General features: G+C 39.6%; 1 protein-coding gene across 2 annotated transcripts in view; it reads left to right on the top strand.

Annotated features, from left to right (window-relative positions):
• Positions 1 to 16,792, top strand: part of TMEM181 (transmembrane protein 181) — a 101,940-nt gene that overhangs the window by 56,319 nt on the left and 28,829 nt on the right. For both annotated transcript variants that reach the window (XM_075203472.1, XM_075203473.1), the window contains exons 3-6: positions 5,597 to 5,652; positions 7,607 to 7,697; positions 8,211 to 8,332; positions 9,230 to 9,349. In XM_075203472.1, the coding sequence (XP_075059573.1) occupies positions 5,597 to 5,652; positions 7,607 to 7,697; positions 8,211 to 8,332; positions 9,230 to 9,349 (389 nt within the window). The remainder of the gene's footprint in view (positions 1 to 5,596; positions 5,653 to 7,606; positions 7,698 to 8,210; positions 8,333 to 9,229; positions 9,350 to 16,792) is intronic.

Genomic DNA, 16,792 nt, shown 5'->3' with positions numbered 1-16,792 from the left:
CCCCGGATTCCAGAAGCAAGGAGAAAAGGGGACTGCAGTCCTTTGGGCTAGAGAGGTAAGGCACAGATTGTGTGTTTGAACTTAAAACAAATACCAGGCAAGTTTATTTCACAAAACAACAAATCACTGCTTTGCCTAGAACAGGGTTTCCCAAATCCAGTCCTCAAGCATATTTTCCATACCTCCTTACTGGAGCACAGGTGTATCCATTACTGGCTGACACATTGTAACAACCACAGCTGGTAATAATTATTTCTCTTGTGACCTGGAAATCTTTAGGGGGCCATGAGGACTAAGTTTGGAAAGCCCTGTCATAGAAGGTACTGTGTATACTTCCCTGGTATAGTAAGGCACTCCTGGGTGGCCAGCCAGTGCAAAGTGGGTGTAGGTGGGACAGAAAAATCTGGTATCTTCACAAGGAGATTACAATAAAATTCACTCTGTAATTGAATCTTTGCAGGAGTTCAGACAATATGTGTCTATTAGACTAGGTTAACTGTGAGTGTGGTATGGCAGCAAGATACATACAACAACTTAACCGAAATAGTTTAAATATAAAATGATGAGGAATTGTTTTCTTCATTATTTATGACATCCTAAAGTGATGTCTTTGAAATACAGTTAAACTGAGAAACAATTGAATGAGGCCTGAACTGATTATTTCAAAATCTTGCAATCTGAATGTGTACCCAAACCTGTAGCACTCAGTTATATTGCTTGTCATTAGATTTGTATAACAATGTTACTAAAAGTATTTTCTAGTTGCTTCCTTTCCTGCAACATTTGTGTAAATGACTAGTTTTTGTTGTATGTTATGGTGGGTGGCTGTAATGTATTCCTTTTTTTTTCTTTCTCTTTTTTCCAATATTATCTGGTGGACACATGTTGATGTGCCATGCACTCTGTATGCTGCACTTGTGGATACATTTGACTGTCGGGCCATTAAGTAAAAAACATTTTATTTGTGGTGGGTCATTGCTTGAGTGGGCATAGAGTAAGTCGCATGGCGCTTGCTATCCTACCAAAATCCTGATTTTTATCCTGCTTCACACACGGAGACTGGCTAATTTCATCTAGAAGTGCCTTATTGTATGCTCCTGTCCACACTGGACTTGACCAGGTTACCTACACTGAAGTCCCGCCTGTGAAGAGACCGCCGCTGCTGTGGAGCTCCGTCTACAGTGTTCCTGTCATCTCCGAGGGTCTCCGGTCCTGAGCTTCCCTCTCCTCTGCTATTGCTCACAAAGCGGTATTGTGCGTGGCCTAGCTGCTGACGATTCATCTTTCTGCCTGAGTCTCCTGGCATCCTCTGAGGTGGGAAGCAGCCATCTTGACCTGTGGCCAAAGTGAAGAAGTATGGTGCTCCGCTTTCAATTAAACAAGCCATGCTTGATCCAGCTTGCCAGAAACCTGGGCTAGTCACTTACTGCAGTACTGATGGCACATCTCTCCCTACACTCTCTTCTGCCGACATGGGTGGTATCTGAGAGCTTCAGACACCACCCATGGCTCTTCTTCTATTCAGCAGGTTCTTTTGGCTATTAGTTCCTCAGAGAAGAGACTTTCTGGCCATATTGGGGAGGTGCAGGTGGACCTGTCCTTTATCCACCAAGATATGCAAAAGATGTGGGAGCAAGTTGTGGAGGTGGAACAATGCATATCTGTGCTGGAGGATGCTGCTGCACCTGTTCGAAGAGATATCGCATAGCTGACTGCTCAAGTTAATCTCTGCAAGCAACCTTGAAGGGCGCCTATGCTGCAACAATTTACGTTTTGTGGGCATACCCGAAAGAGTGGACGGCTCTAGTACAGAGGTTTTTCTGGAATCCTGGCTGATAAAGGCCTTTGGCAAGGAGGACGCCTTCACTACACAATTTGCAGTTGAGCAGGCTCATCGCCTTCCTCCACAGGCCCCATAGCCTGGGTCTCCGGCCTGCACATTCATAGCCAAGATGTTACATTATCGGGACAGAGATGCTGTGCTTCGCTTGTCCTGGATCAAAGGCCCTCTTAAATACGACAACCACACTCTCTGTCTTCCGTGACTTTGCCGCTGAAGTTCAAAAGAGCATAGTCCAACTCGCTCAGGTGAAGCGTAGACTCCGAGACCTTCAGTTACCGTATACAATGCTGTTCCCTGCACAACCGAGAGTGGTGACTCATTTCTTCTCTACCCGCGAGAGGACTCGGATTGACTGGACCGCAGACGACGAGTGACTCACAGGCGAGATAATGATGTACTCTAGCTATCCCCAATGCTGCTGTAATATAGTGCAGGCTGTCTGCCTTAGATTAAGAGACGGATTGTTATATGAGCAACTATAGATGTATGCAAATATTTGCTTACATTGTTTGGGGATAATATGTTTGAAGAGCCTCCTGCTACAAGTTAGAAGTAGAATAGCTCTTGTTTAGTTAGGTGGGTTAAGTAAGGGTTAGTTATGGGATTATGTGTACCACTGGTTTGTGCCTCCAAGTTAGTTGCAATCTCCCCTCATGCTCCACTGGTGTGTATGGGGGATTTTAATGCAGTTATGGATGCCGGTGCTGACAGGTGGAGACTCCTCGGGCGGTGGATGGTGCTCCATCCCTCTTTGCTGGGTTAATAGAGGATATGGGTTTGGTGGATATATGGAGGGGCCGCTTCCTCACCAGCCAGACAGTTTCTTGTTATTCCTCCTGCATAACACACACTCCCGCATAGACTTGGCTCTGATTTCTAGTAGAATGGCCCCATTGGTCGGCTATATCTCTAGGGGGATATCCGACCATTCCCCTGTGTTGGTCGCTGCCCCTGTCCCACGTACTGGCACTCATTTCTAATAGTTAAACCCATTCTGGCTTATTTTGATGGGGACAGGTAGTGACCTGGTGGCAGATTGGGAGGGGTTCTTTGCTGTGAATGCTTCGACGGCAACACCACCTGTACTATGGGATGCTTTTAAAGCCTTTCTTCGAGGCATCCTGATTAACCAGGTGTAGGGCTGCTAGCGATTTTCTAGAGAGGAGGAGTTGAGATTGGAGCAGGATGTTGTGAATTAGAGCAGGTTTACCTTTCCACACGTACATCTGAAGACCGACTGGTCTGGCTCCATGCACAAAAGGCATGGACTGATCATTTACTGGACAAGCCCTCCCGCCGGCTGCTCTTTTATATGCGTAGGGGGATAAAAACGGTAATTTTGTGGCTTATCCGGCTAGGACTGAGCTACAAAATAACACAATCTCTGCTATAATTGATCTGGTGACACACACTACCAGACTGAATGAATAGCCATTGTATTTTAAGCTTTTTATTCTAATTTGTACACCTCAAAAGCGATTATTCTGCAACTCATTTGTATGATTACCTGGCCAAGGTGCGTCTGCCTACACTGTGGAGGGCGTGGAATGTCTGGAGACTCCCATTACGGTGGAGGAGCTTGAGGCGGCGATAGCATCCTTTCCTTGTAGTGAAGCACCGGGTGTAGACGGCCTGCCTATGGAGCGGTACAAAAAATTTGGTACTTTCTTTAGTCTTACACTACTTGCTCAATATAATTAATTCTTGTGGCGGCTGATTTTCCACTAATACTATATATAAGTATTGTTTGAAACTAGCCTCATATATTTTTCACTCACTTGAATTTAATTTCAAGATATGCTTAACACATTGATATATTTCGAAGACATTTTCTTGTGCGGAAGATAATTCTATTACTCTTGTTTGAAATACATTTCTACAATACATTATTTCTACATGATCCAGCCACAAATAAGTTATTTCTAGGTGATCCAGTCACACCACCGAATATTAATCCCATGATTAATTATCTTCAGGCCAAGACTTCTACTTGCACAATATTGCTCCTGCCTCTGATGGGTAGAGTTAATCTAATAAAAATGGTACTCCAGCCAAAATTACTGTACCCACTCCCCCAATCTTCAGTATATCTCCCGAGATGGCTTTGCTCCAAGATTAACACATTCCTGACATCTCTGGTCTGGGTAGAGGGTGGAGTGGAGCAGATGAGAATCGGTTTTGCCACTCTGTGCCGTTCCCAAGCCTCAGGGGGACTTACTCTTCTGGACCTTCGGGCCTATTGTCTAGTTGCACAAGTGGTGCATCTGAGGGGATGGTTGGTGGCTTCCCCATCAGCTGCCCTTGTTAGTTATCTAGCCAGATGGACTGGTTTTGAGCATCCATCTGTCCAGGCTTTGTTGGGTACCAGAGCATCGGGAGATATTCCACCTCTACTTAGGCAGGCCTTATTGATATAGAATGCACTTCAGCGCATGATGGACTTTGTTGAGTTGGACCCTGATACTCCACTCTGGGTTAATTCTTCCCTTCCTGAGTTGTATAAATTGCTGAAATTTCCTCAATGGCTAGATGCATGGATCACATCCTTGAGTCAACTCTATGCCAACGGCATTCTTAAATCCTTTGCACAACTGCAATCAGAAATTCTACTCTCCTATTCTTTACTTACCTGCAGCTCCGACACGCCCTAGAAGCCCAGTTTGGCAGAATTTCCATTACTTTTGACCTGGCCCCTCTCTGTTCACTTCTGTGACAACCAGGACCATCTCCATTCTATATGCCAATGTCTTTTATCTACTTACTCCCAATGATTTGGGTAGACTGTGGATGAGGTGGGCTTGAGCCCTCTAGATGACGATAACTGGAATGCCATTCTTGACAGTGACAGAGGCCACCCACTTTACTAGGTTTAGGCAGGTGCGGTTATATAAAATACATAGTCTGTTACTCCCCGCATGGGCTGCACCAGATGGGTGTCGGAACTAATTCTGAGTGTCCAAAGTGTAGGGGAACTCCTGCTGACTTCTGGCACCTTCTGTGGGGTTGTCCTGTGGTTGGGGACTGTTGGATGGAGGTGGTGGACGTGATACAGGTATCGGGATACCCTTATTTCCTACGACTTGTGTATTTGGTATCGGAGTGGATTCACTACTTGGTAGCGATGCCACCAGGTACATCGCCAACCTCCTGGTATTGGCTAAGGTTACTATAGCCTGGAAGTGCATGGCCGGTGAGGGACCTAGTTTTCCTGCCTTGGTGGCATTGGTAAACGAGGCTGTGGGACATTAGCCGTTCACCTACTGGTCCAGAAACAATATGCCGGGTCTGGTCTCGTTGGGTGAAGTCGAGATATGCCGCTAGATCCCTGGCAGCAGATTTTGATCCACCTTGAATTTCCCCTCTCTCTCTCCTTTTGCATTTTTCACTCATATAAACATACTCCTTGTGTGTATATGCATCTATTGGATGCCTGGATACTAGGGTCAGGGGATACAGTGTTTGGGGGGGGGAGGAAGGGAATGCTACATCTGTCTGGGCCAAAAGTTACATTGGACATTTACTGGAACTGTATGTTGCTTATATGCTCAACATTTTATATGCATTTTTTGTGCAGGATTATATATTCAACAGAAATGGAACTGTGTGTTGAGTTGTTTTGTATTTGTACTGTCTGAAAATCTGAATAAATTTTTTATTTTATTTGTAATCCGTGTACTTTTTTGTTTCTCTGCAAGAAAATTAAGTGTGACATACAAATCAGTTAAATCGTGCTGTTATTCTTCTTTCTTTCAGGACCAAATGTTATTGAAGCTAAACAATATGGATATGATGCATCTAATATGTCCAAGGTACGCAGTACTTCCTTCTTTTTGCATTCAATATTGTACTCATTTTTAAAACCAACATTATTGTATATGGAGCATTGTCTCTTTTCAGTAGAAAGTAGTGAAATACTCTTGCAGCACTTTTTCTTTTTTTTACCCCATGAACACCTTTTTATTGGGTTTTATTTTTGTATTGTAATTCTGAACATATCCAGTCTCATGCCTAAACTCCCACCGGTCGGCTACCTCTCTTTCTCATCCCTTCTTCCCTTCTCCCCCTTCTTCGACTCCGTCTCCGTTTCTCCCGTCTCTCCGTCTCATCCATGTGTCTGTCTGTCTTCCCCTCCCTTTAGATTGTTCGCTCCTTTGAGCTGGGCTCTCCTACCTTCTGTTTCCATCACTTTTAACTGCGCTCTCCAGCTACTCAGCTCACCTCCTCTCAGTCCCTCTGCCCTCTGTCTCCTCTCGCTTCTCTCCGCTCCCCTCAGTGACTCTCAACCTGTCATCCGTGCCCACCCTCTTGGGCCATAGTTACCTGCCTATACTCACTTTTCCCCTCCCTCCCTCTCTTTCATGCTGTGCCTGAGCCCCCAGAGTTATAGTGCTTACTGTTACTTGTACTGTGCTGTTTCACCTTGTACTGTGCCATTATTTGTCCTTGTACGGCGCTACTGATACTTTGTGGCGCCCTATAAATAAAAATTAATAATAATAATAATAATAATAAAATATTGCAAACTACTAGTTTTGTAACAATGTTAGATTGCCCCCTTCCTTAAAGAATGTGAAATACATATTGAAGCTGCTATTCCTATTTCTGAAGTGTTCTTGCAGGACACTGTTCTAACTGTGCTGGTCATTCTGTTCTTGAGGCAAATGCAATTTAATAATTATAAGCCCTGATAAATGTACTGAATGAAAATGTATTGGTTGCATTTGACAGTGTATTGAACTTTTGAGGTGAACTGCAGTATGAATGGTACCTGCTTAGTTACCAATGTGAACCTTTGTACAGTAAATTGTGTGTTGTGTTCTAATTCTGCTAAGGTCATCTAAACACACAGCATAGGATGGTTAGATGATGTTTTATTAGCACAGATGGTGGTGTTATTTAATTATAACATCTTTGCATTTCTGCTTGAGGTATGTTTGTTTTTGTTTGTCTATCATATTTATTTTATTCTTACATTGTTTTCAAGAGAACTTGCCACTACTGTTTAGTACAGGCTTTTCATTGCTTGTAGCTGTAGCAGAGACTAGTTACGGTCCCTCCTGGGAGGGAGACACCTACAAAGCTTGCTCATTATCCTTCTACCTTCCAGTGCTACTTACAGGTGTAGACCACTGACATGGAACAGGGTAAAAGCATTGGATTCAACTAATGTGCTGGCTGGTCAGTTTAGTGTGTAAATTGGCGTGCAAGTGGAAGTGTTGACCATAGTAACCAATCAAATTCTAGCTATAATTTATCTAGTACATGATAGAAAATTATAGTTAGAATGTGAATGGTTGCTATGTCCAACACTTGCACTTTTTTCCTGTTTAGAAGATTTAAAATTGTAATGTACTTTTTGTGTAAAGACTATAACTGGTAATAAACATGACTAATGGGGTTTTAATTATTTTTTTTTGACCCTTTGCCACTGTTCATGATATCTAGTTGAAGACTTCATCCTATTCCATCAGCAGCTTAATTGAATTTCTTTACATTTTGTAATTTTTGCTTACTTGTACAACACTCGGTGTTGAAGAAAATTGCTATATAAATATGATCAATATTTGTATGTGGTAAGCAATGAATGCTTTCAGTTGCATATCACAAGCGTTGACTAATTGTGTCGTACCTTATAAATTGTCTTTAATGTTGTATCCAGCCAGTTTCAGTTATGCACAAATATTTAGCTTTTACAAGTGGATTTAGTGTTGCATTATTAACAGTGATCTGAAAAATAGACATTATTTTCCTGTTTTACTCCAGGCAGGAAAGTTTCAATTGCAATCCCCAATCTTGTCTACTTACAACCAACAGCTATGGCTAACGTGTAGAATTGAACTAGATAAGTCCGATGGTAAGTGATGCAATTTAATGTGTAATTTATCTATTTTAAAATCCCCTGCAATTACAACATTGCTCCCAAAAATGTAATACATGTTGCGGGGTCTTGTAACCGGCTCCCACACTTAACTTGTCAGTACTAATTTCATGCAGGCTTCTGTGTTTTTTTTGTTTTTTTTTTGTTTTTACAACTCTGCACTTGTGTCGGTACCCAGAATTGCTCGCTAACCTGCTTTCTTCTATCCCTCTATCCCTCTATCCATCACTTTCTTATCAGCGAATATGATCACTCTCTTCACATTTTATGAAGGACGTGTAAAGTTTGATACAATACCCATGAGATCTGCAAAGCTTTGAATATGTCACTTAAGAGACATCTAACAATAGCATTGTTTTAAAATATATATATATATATATATATATATATATGTGTATGTGTGTGTTTAATTTTTGCTTTATGCTAATGAAACTGGCAATTTATCAATTTACAATACCTTCTTACATAATGACCTATTTATCTCTGCAGACTCCAGTTTCCAAAACAATTTTACAATGTCTGTGAAAATACATGGTGTGACTCCAGATGCAACTGTATCCTACGTTGATAACAAAGAACACATTCGTCCTAGAACAATTAGCTGTGCACAGGTACTTTTTGCTCTCTCCAAGTGCTTGACTAAAAGCAGCACATATTCAGATTGTGTGGGTCAACAAAGGAGGTCACATTTACCTACATATTAATCTATGTCTTATGGACCTTTTTGTATTTTTTAATTATTAAAATTGTGCCCTAATGTAAAATCTGTGGGGGGGGGGGGGGGGGGGGGGCTGTGTTTTTGTTTTTTTCCCCCATGTCGTTGAACCCCCTCAAGTTAGTTCCTGTTATTTGTCTTTTCTTTTTTTTTAAGAAAAATAAATATATATATATATATATATATATAAATATATATATATATATATATATATATATATATAATATATTTGCATTATGCACACTTTAATGAGCCATTTCTCAAAGTAACTCCGCTTTGATTTTTCTCTTATAGCCAAATTATATAAATATGGCATGAATTGAACAATATAAGGTTGTTGTTGTTTTCTTCTGAGTTTTTTTCCTTTTTTTTTTTAATTTTTTTTAACCACTTAATTACCTAATTCAGTCCAGTTTAATGTAAATGGGAAAGAAGTGGAAAATATTGCAGCAGAGCAGTGTATCCCGGGTGACGTATTGGATGGTATAGTATTATCCATAAATATGCAAATAAGGAGACTGTGTTGGAGAAATGGCTCCATGTGCATAAATTCGTAGGGCAACTAGCAGACAGCTACTTTTTTAGCGAGACAGTCTGTGAAAAGGTTTTTATTGACGTAATAGAAGACTAAGCCACTCCATCTAAAATACATAAATGCATCTGGTCATATTCAATAATACTGTATGCTTGTTTGGAAGCACCATGACCGAGCTTAACTTGTTTTATACCGTGGATGCACAGGTCTTCAGTCCTTTTTCTATTTCTTTTTATTTTTTATTTTTGTGTCTTTTAGAAATGTGATGAAATTATAGTGGTTCATCTGGGATACTTGAATTATACAAAGTATCAGCTTACTGTTCGCTTTGAAAATTTAAACCAGTTGAAATACACCATATCGGCAGTCACCTTTACAGTGAGTATATGCAGATACACATTATTTTTCTATATTTTATTGTTTCATAAAGAAAGTGCAGTGTGTGCAGTGTGTTTTGCAATATAAGCGGACTATTGATCTGTCCACGTGTACCCAGACAACAGGCATTTACATGATGTAATGCATTGAATAAATGTTTTATGAAGCAATCGATTGATAAGACACATTAACACATTGCTTAGCTTTTTTGTCCTTTAATCAATGCCTATGTAATCCCTCCCTTACTATCTCAGTTTTGTCTATTTATGTCTCACTCCTAAAGCAAAATACCTAGATCTAGACAAATACAGCAAATCAAGCAAATACAGTGACTTTTTTACCCCTCTAATCTAATTTCTGTTAAATCAATATGTGACTGTGTTAGCACTGCAAGATAAGAATTGAAACACATATATACACACAATACATGAGAAGGTGATTAAACATAGTTATCACTCTCGGTGGGCTGTTCTGCTCATTCCTCCTTAGACAGATCAGTTGTATGCTGTGAGCTGACACAAACTTATTTGCTCCTGTGCCGCTGATTTCCCTACCTATGTGTACAGCTCAGCACTTCCTGGTTGGGCGGTCACATGTTCGTGGCTGGGAGGTGGCATATGCAATCTGCAGACTATATAAAGCTCACCTGGACACTGCAGCCTTGTCAGAGCAACAAGTCTGGCTCTCCCTGTGTATCATGTGCTGTTTCTGGTGTTTCCTTGTGTATGACCTTTTGGCCTGTTTAACCTTTGCTTCTGGATCTGCTGCTGCCTGTGTATCCGACCCGTCTATCCTTGTTGACTACTCTGCTACCTGTGTATCTGACCCGGCTATCCTTATTGATTACGCTGCTGCCTGTTCACCTGTGTATCCGACCCGGGGACTCTCCTGAGAGTGGTGTGTCCTCAGTGTATCCAACCCGGAGTTACACTGTATAGCGCTTGGATTCGTCTGGATGTGCTGTGTTTCTTCAGATAACTGATCCTGCTCCTCTATGCCGTACTACACTACCTCTACAGTGTATATTCTCCTCACCAACCGTCTGTCACCTATCACGTCAGTGGGCTAACCTAAGGACCGCAACCTGCGGGCCTCAGGCAGCAAGATCCATCCCGCCTTGCGGCGGTTCTTGGTGAAGACCGGGGGGTTCGTTACACTCTGTGCCTTAGGAAGGTGAGCGCTAACACTGACTGATAGAAAACTCCCGAGAACCGTAGCTTGAGCATTGTGTAAGAAGGTGGGGGAGACAACTCGCCAACCTTATGTAAACTGTTTAGTGTGATAACTTTTTTTTTATAGGGAAAGTAATTGAGCTATAATACATGAGACAGATAATACAGTGTTAAACAAGGTAACATTTAGAAAAAGACACTTTGAAGTGGCCATCATATGCCATGTTGTATCTAACCTAAGTAATGGCTGCTTCAGTGCATTTGTATTTGTTGATTTCAAAAGCCTGGTGAATTTCACTGGGGATTAAAGGTCATCTTAGCCTCTTTATTGCTTATGTGACCCTTACGCTGTCACCTGCCCCATACCACTTAAAGACTCCCATGAAAACCAGAACAGTTGGAGGCAGACTTAAATCAAAGGAGACCACAAGCAGTGCATGTCAAAAAAGGTGCTGCCAGTTCTAATATTTTCCATATTTTGTTGATCCTGGAGATGACATTGAATATTTCTGTATTTCAGTGTGCCCAATGTTATATATGTGCAGTATAATATGCATGTATGCTCGCCTATGTAATGCATAGATAGTAACATTTTTAATTTCACATCATTTGTCTTTTGCTCCTCTTCAGTACTGTGTTGATGTGCCTATTGGAAGCCTGAGTTTATAACCTATGGGCAGGCAGTTACACTACTCTCTGCTATTTCCAGATAATAGATCGACTTTTACTGTGGATGTATTTTTAGCGTAAAGACAGCAACCATATCTCAATAAATGTCAGTGAAATGCCTTAATTGTGAAATACAACAATTTAAATGGTCTGTCTTCCAAGCCCACTTTTTTACGTTTCCATGGTCCTCACTGAACCTGTTTAAAATGTGACAAAGATATACATAACTGGTGTCATTAGGGACTCAGTATTATATGTGTTGCGGGGTTAATATCAGGAATTGTTTCGAATTCTGTATACTTGTTGTATTTTGGTTGATATTATACAGTACAGTTTGTAATGTGCAGCATAGACCAGTGGTTGGTGGTTTATGGACTGCATATGACATTTGAAGAGAAACGTTTAGATCGCATTTCGAAGTCTTCATATGGCCCAAATATTAGTTTAATCAAAAGAAGATCCAGCACTAGAAAGAGGGAAATCAATAAAATGGAGTAAGATAATAGGGGGTTCAGAGGTAATGACCAGACCATCAAATGAGCACTGTCCCTATGTAGACAGAATATCTGCAGTTGTGCATAAATGCATAGATCCATATGTAATTTTCAATGAAGTTGAGATGTATTGTATGTCTGTATCAATTGGGACCTTCTTGTTTATATACGGTCACATATATATGCCCACATAATAATTGAGATAACATTCAATATATAGGTAAATAGTGGATGACTCGGCCCTAACTGTATATGTAATTGAATGGATATGGATAGAAGTCCAAATGGAAATAGTTTGTAAATTTGAAACACAATTGTGAACTTTTAATGCCTAAAACCAACAGACAGGGGGGGAGGGGGGGGGGGTTGTCATTCTAGATAAACAGGATTGTATCAAAGAAGCCTCAACTCTACTAGGAGTTGCAGACGCATATTAACCCCTGATTTCAGATCCTATGACCATTTTTCAGGAACAACTACAAAAACTTCTCAAAAGCATAGGTCTCGGAGCTGGCATTCATCATCATCTATATTTCTTTAGAGAGGCATTCTAGCAAAAAAGGAATCTGAATTTCTTAATGTCAATCATCCTATCGTTCCTGTATTCTAACACCTGCCCAAGATCCATAAGAGTTTTCACAACCCAGCCAGTTGTCCTATTATTTCAAGCATTAATTTACTTACTGCAAAAATGTCTTAAAACATTGGGGGGAATTCAATGCCGCCAGATTTAGCACAGTGTTAAATCTTACCGTTATTACGGTAAATTTAACCCGGCTTTCTGCTCGCAGCTCAGGGAGCTGCAAGCAAAAATCCGGCGTTGAATTTACCGTAATAATGGTAATAGTGGACAGGCCGCATTACTTTTTACAGTAACGCGGCCAATTGAATTCCCCCCCATTGAAACAAACAAAACAGCCCTCAAACCTTCAGGACACCACCCAGATATTACAAATCCTCCAAGACATCACTTTGAAAGAAGATTACTTCACACAAGATAACACTATCAACCCAGACCAAGTTGGATTTATTCTAGATAATATTAGCTTCATTCTCAAGCATAACTACTTTTGGTTTCAGGACCACTTCTTCCTACAGACTAGATGCACTGCCGTGGGGACCAGCTTCGCCCCGAGTTATGCCAATCTCTTTATGAGTAAATGGGACGATGAAACCATCTGGTCCGACCAAGGCATTGGGGCGATCCTGGCCCTATGGAGAAGATATGTAGATGATATCTTCCTCACTTGGCAAGGAAATGAAACCTCTCCTGGAATACATGGTCAACCTGAATAACAATCCTTACCAGTTAAAGTTCACTACCGAATGCAGTAAAACAGAAATTGATTTCTTGGATCTAGTAATTTATGTACACCGCAACAGGTTAGGAACCAAAACCTATTATAAACAGGTAGACGTAAACAGCTATATTATTGCCATGAGTAACCATCATCCTCACTGGCTTGCGACTATTCCTATAGGTCAATTTAAGAGGATTAGAAGGAACTGTTTAGATATTGGATGTTGCAGAACATAAGGTGAACATTTTTAAAACACAGTTTAAAGAAAAAATTATGCGATCAAGGTCACCTAGAGAAAGCGTTCACAGATGTAGAAAATCTAGACAGAAATGATTTGCTAAGCTACAGGAATAAAACAGACACAAAATCAGAAGCTAAAGTTTATTTTATAACAAAGTATAATAATTCAGCGTTTGAAGTTAAAAATATTCTCAAGAATAATTGAAGGATTCTCTTGCAGGATGAGGATCTTAGAAAAATTCTACCTTCACAACCTGATGTAGTGTTTAAAAATGAAAACAAAATTAGTTAAAAATGTTATTAAACCCAAACATAAGATACAAACATGTTTAACAACTATTGGGGAGCAATCTGGTGTCTACTTCTGCGGTCGTTTCATTGGATGAACATTAACAATCTCCAGAAGTATAAGTATATATGTGTGTGTGTGTGTATATATATATGTATATGTGTATATATATATATATATATATATATATATATATATATATATATATATATATATATATATATATATATATATATATATATATATATATATATATATATATATATATATATATATATGAGAGAGACACCACAAAAGGGGGCGCGTAACCCACTTCTGTATACAAGGTCACTGGACAAAGATAATGCTTGAAAAAATGTTATGATATACACAAGGTCCAATTTACAGGCGGCAGCCAGTCCCAAAAACAGACGGTGAATCTGGAATAACTAAAAAGGAATAAAAAAAACAGGGCGCCACATAGTGTATTACCACAATATATTAAGCAACAATGTGAGAGAAAATGAAGTATGATAAAATAGATTCACACTAAGATTATATTTTGTAACTCTCAGAGTGAAAGTAAAGCCAGAATGGTGATTAGATATAAACACTCGTGTAAACACACTGTATCCAATCCCAGATAAGATCACCACTAATAATGTTTCAGCGTACCAGATATAAAACCTTTTGGGTTTGTCTGTGTAGCTGGTGATGTCTCCAACACTGCTAAGTGCCTCCAATGCTGACACTCCTCATTAGAAGGGGACTCGCTGGATACAGCTGGGACCTCAGAACCATAAATGCAATAAAAAACTAAAATAGTATAATACTGTATGATACAGATTTTAATAGTAAAAAGTAAGTATCAAACTTACATAAAACCAAATATGAAGTGTATTAAAGTAATTCTATTGTTTTCAAATAAGCATTGCATAGGCAATTGTATTGTTTCCAACGCACAAAGTGATTTATTTTAGCAGATGTAAAATGTTAACCGTTCGATACATGATTATAATATACAGTACAGCCAATACCAAAAGATACATACCGCTGCGCTCCCATGGGTACCGGTGGACAGTAGTTCACCCTTGAATACTGTGGTTAGAGAAGACTGAAGCTAGTGGGAGCGCAGCTATTTTATTTTATATATATATATATATATATATATATATATATATATATATATATATACATATATACACACACACACACACACACACACACACACACACACACACACACACACACACACACACAGTCACACAGTGTTACAGAGTGAACAATGCAGATGACGTGGCTTGCTTCTATAGGTCCAGACTTCGGGTAGATCCAGGGTAAACAGGTCATAGGCTAGTTCACACAAAAGAATCCAAAGGTGGGGGTCATCTCTCCAGGGGATGTGCTCCTTTCTTCCCGCCAAGTCTCCAGTTACAACTAGTCTATTAGCATTTTATAGTCGGCATCATATTAAAGGTTTATTCCCTAACATCAATAACTAGAGTATGCAATGTGCGATCTCTTCGCCGAATGCACTGGACAGCTGCTGATGTATAGGGGATTAGAATGATATCAGACATGACACATTTCCTATAACCTGAACCTTAAATAACACTGAGGTGTACATATAATCATAATATATAAACTAATAATAAACTAAATACTATCTGCTCATAAATTACTGTAGAATGGATTCAACATGAATATGAATTATATAAATAACTAAATGTTGTAATGCGAGTGTGTACGTGCGTATTTTACCGTGCGATCGTAGCGTGGCATACTGAGTGCAATCGACCAATAAAACAATATTAACCAATATACTTTCGTTCATCCAATTATACGACTTTGACAAGTGCATATAATGGTATCTTTATGGTACTCATCTAGGATGTGTTCAAACTCGCGGGACATATAACAGTCAGTTCTTAATAAGTCTCCACGGCAATCACACTGCGTTCATACCACGATATCCAAATGTGAATGGTAATAATCCTCAACGCGTTTTGTCCATGTAATAAAAGGACTTTATTGAATATTTTCATCCTGATGGAGTAGATGTAATAGCGGAGCCTGCATTTATACTCTTTGGCGCCATATTGGGACTCTCACCCTGAAGCATGCTGCGTCTAGCCACGCAAGCGTGATGACCTGTATGGATGCGCTCCGTGAGCCAGCACATGCGCATTTACAAGCTGGAGTCTCAATGACTCGTATTAGAAAATCAAGCCCAAATTCAAACTAGATATCGGCATGGATAAGGCATGGATGCGTACCTTAAACTGTTCAGACCAATTATATTAGAAACAGATACAAAATATATAAAACTATATGATAATACATTGTGAATATGCCTGAAAGAATCACTGTTATATATAACACATGCACATAAATAATCAACAATACAATATGTGGAATATTCCCACAGTGACATAAAAAGAAAAAAGCAAGATAATGGCAAATGGAATATTGTCCATCAAGAATAAACTATTTAGCGTACCACATAATATTAGAAGTACATATGCATAATATCTAACACACCATACTAAAACATAAACCTGACCTCAAAAGTGATGAGGTCTAAAGTAGAAACAATCAACTAATGACTAAAGATGAGTAATGTGTGTACACATTTACATATATACATGATAAATTGTTAATGGGCATATAGTGATGCCCCACATCTAACTGCAATAAAGGCATTACCGTGAATACACAAATGTGTGTGTGGTAGTGAATATCATAACATATAAGTGATACAAATAGGATCAAAAATAGTATACATGCGATGGATAGACATGTAAACAGATCCAAAATTAAAAAATACAAGAGGGAAACTAACACCATATAGAATCAGAGCGACTAACATGTATATTCTATATAAAGTTGCATAACCAATAAGATTCACTATGAACCTCTGCAGAGCTTTTATAAGAACGGGGCCATCTCCTAATTATCATTAAGTCCAAATGGAGTGAGGGTTTTCAGTGTGAATATCCAGTACATCTCTCCTTGGGATAATTTCTTATGCAGATCACCTCCTCTAGGGCCAAGTTCCACTTTTTCTATGGCCATGAATTTGAAAAATTGGGGGTCTGCTTGATGTTTCTCTGAAAAGTGTCTGGAAACAGAATGAGTGAGTACTTTTATTCTTTATGTTCCTGACGTGTTCTTGTATGCAGAGTTTTAATACTCTCTTGGTCTTTCCTACATACTTGAGACCACAATCACATTCAAGAAGATAAATAAATGAAGAAGACAAACAATTAAGTCCTTTTAATATGGAACTTCTCACTTTT

Source organism: Mixophyes fleayi, chromosome 3 (assembly GCF_038048845.1).
Source record: "Mixophyes fleayi isolate aMixFle1 chromosome 3, aMixFle1.hap1, whole genome shotgun sequence".
Lineage (NCBI taxonomy): Eukaryota > Metazoa > Chordata > Amphibia > Anura > Limnodynastidae > Mixophyes > Mixophyes fleayi.
The sequence above is the reverse complement of the archived record's forward strand: the minus strand, read 5'-3'. Positions and strand labels throughout refer to the sequence as shown.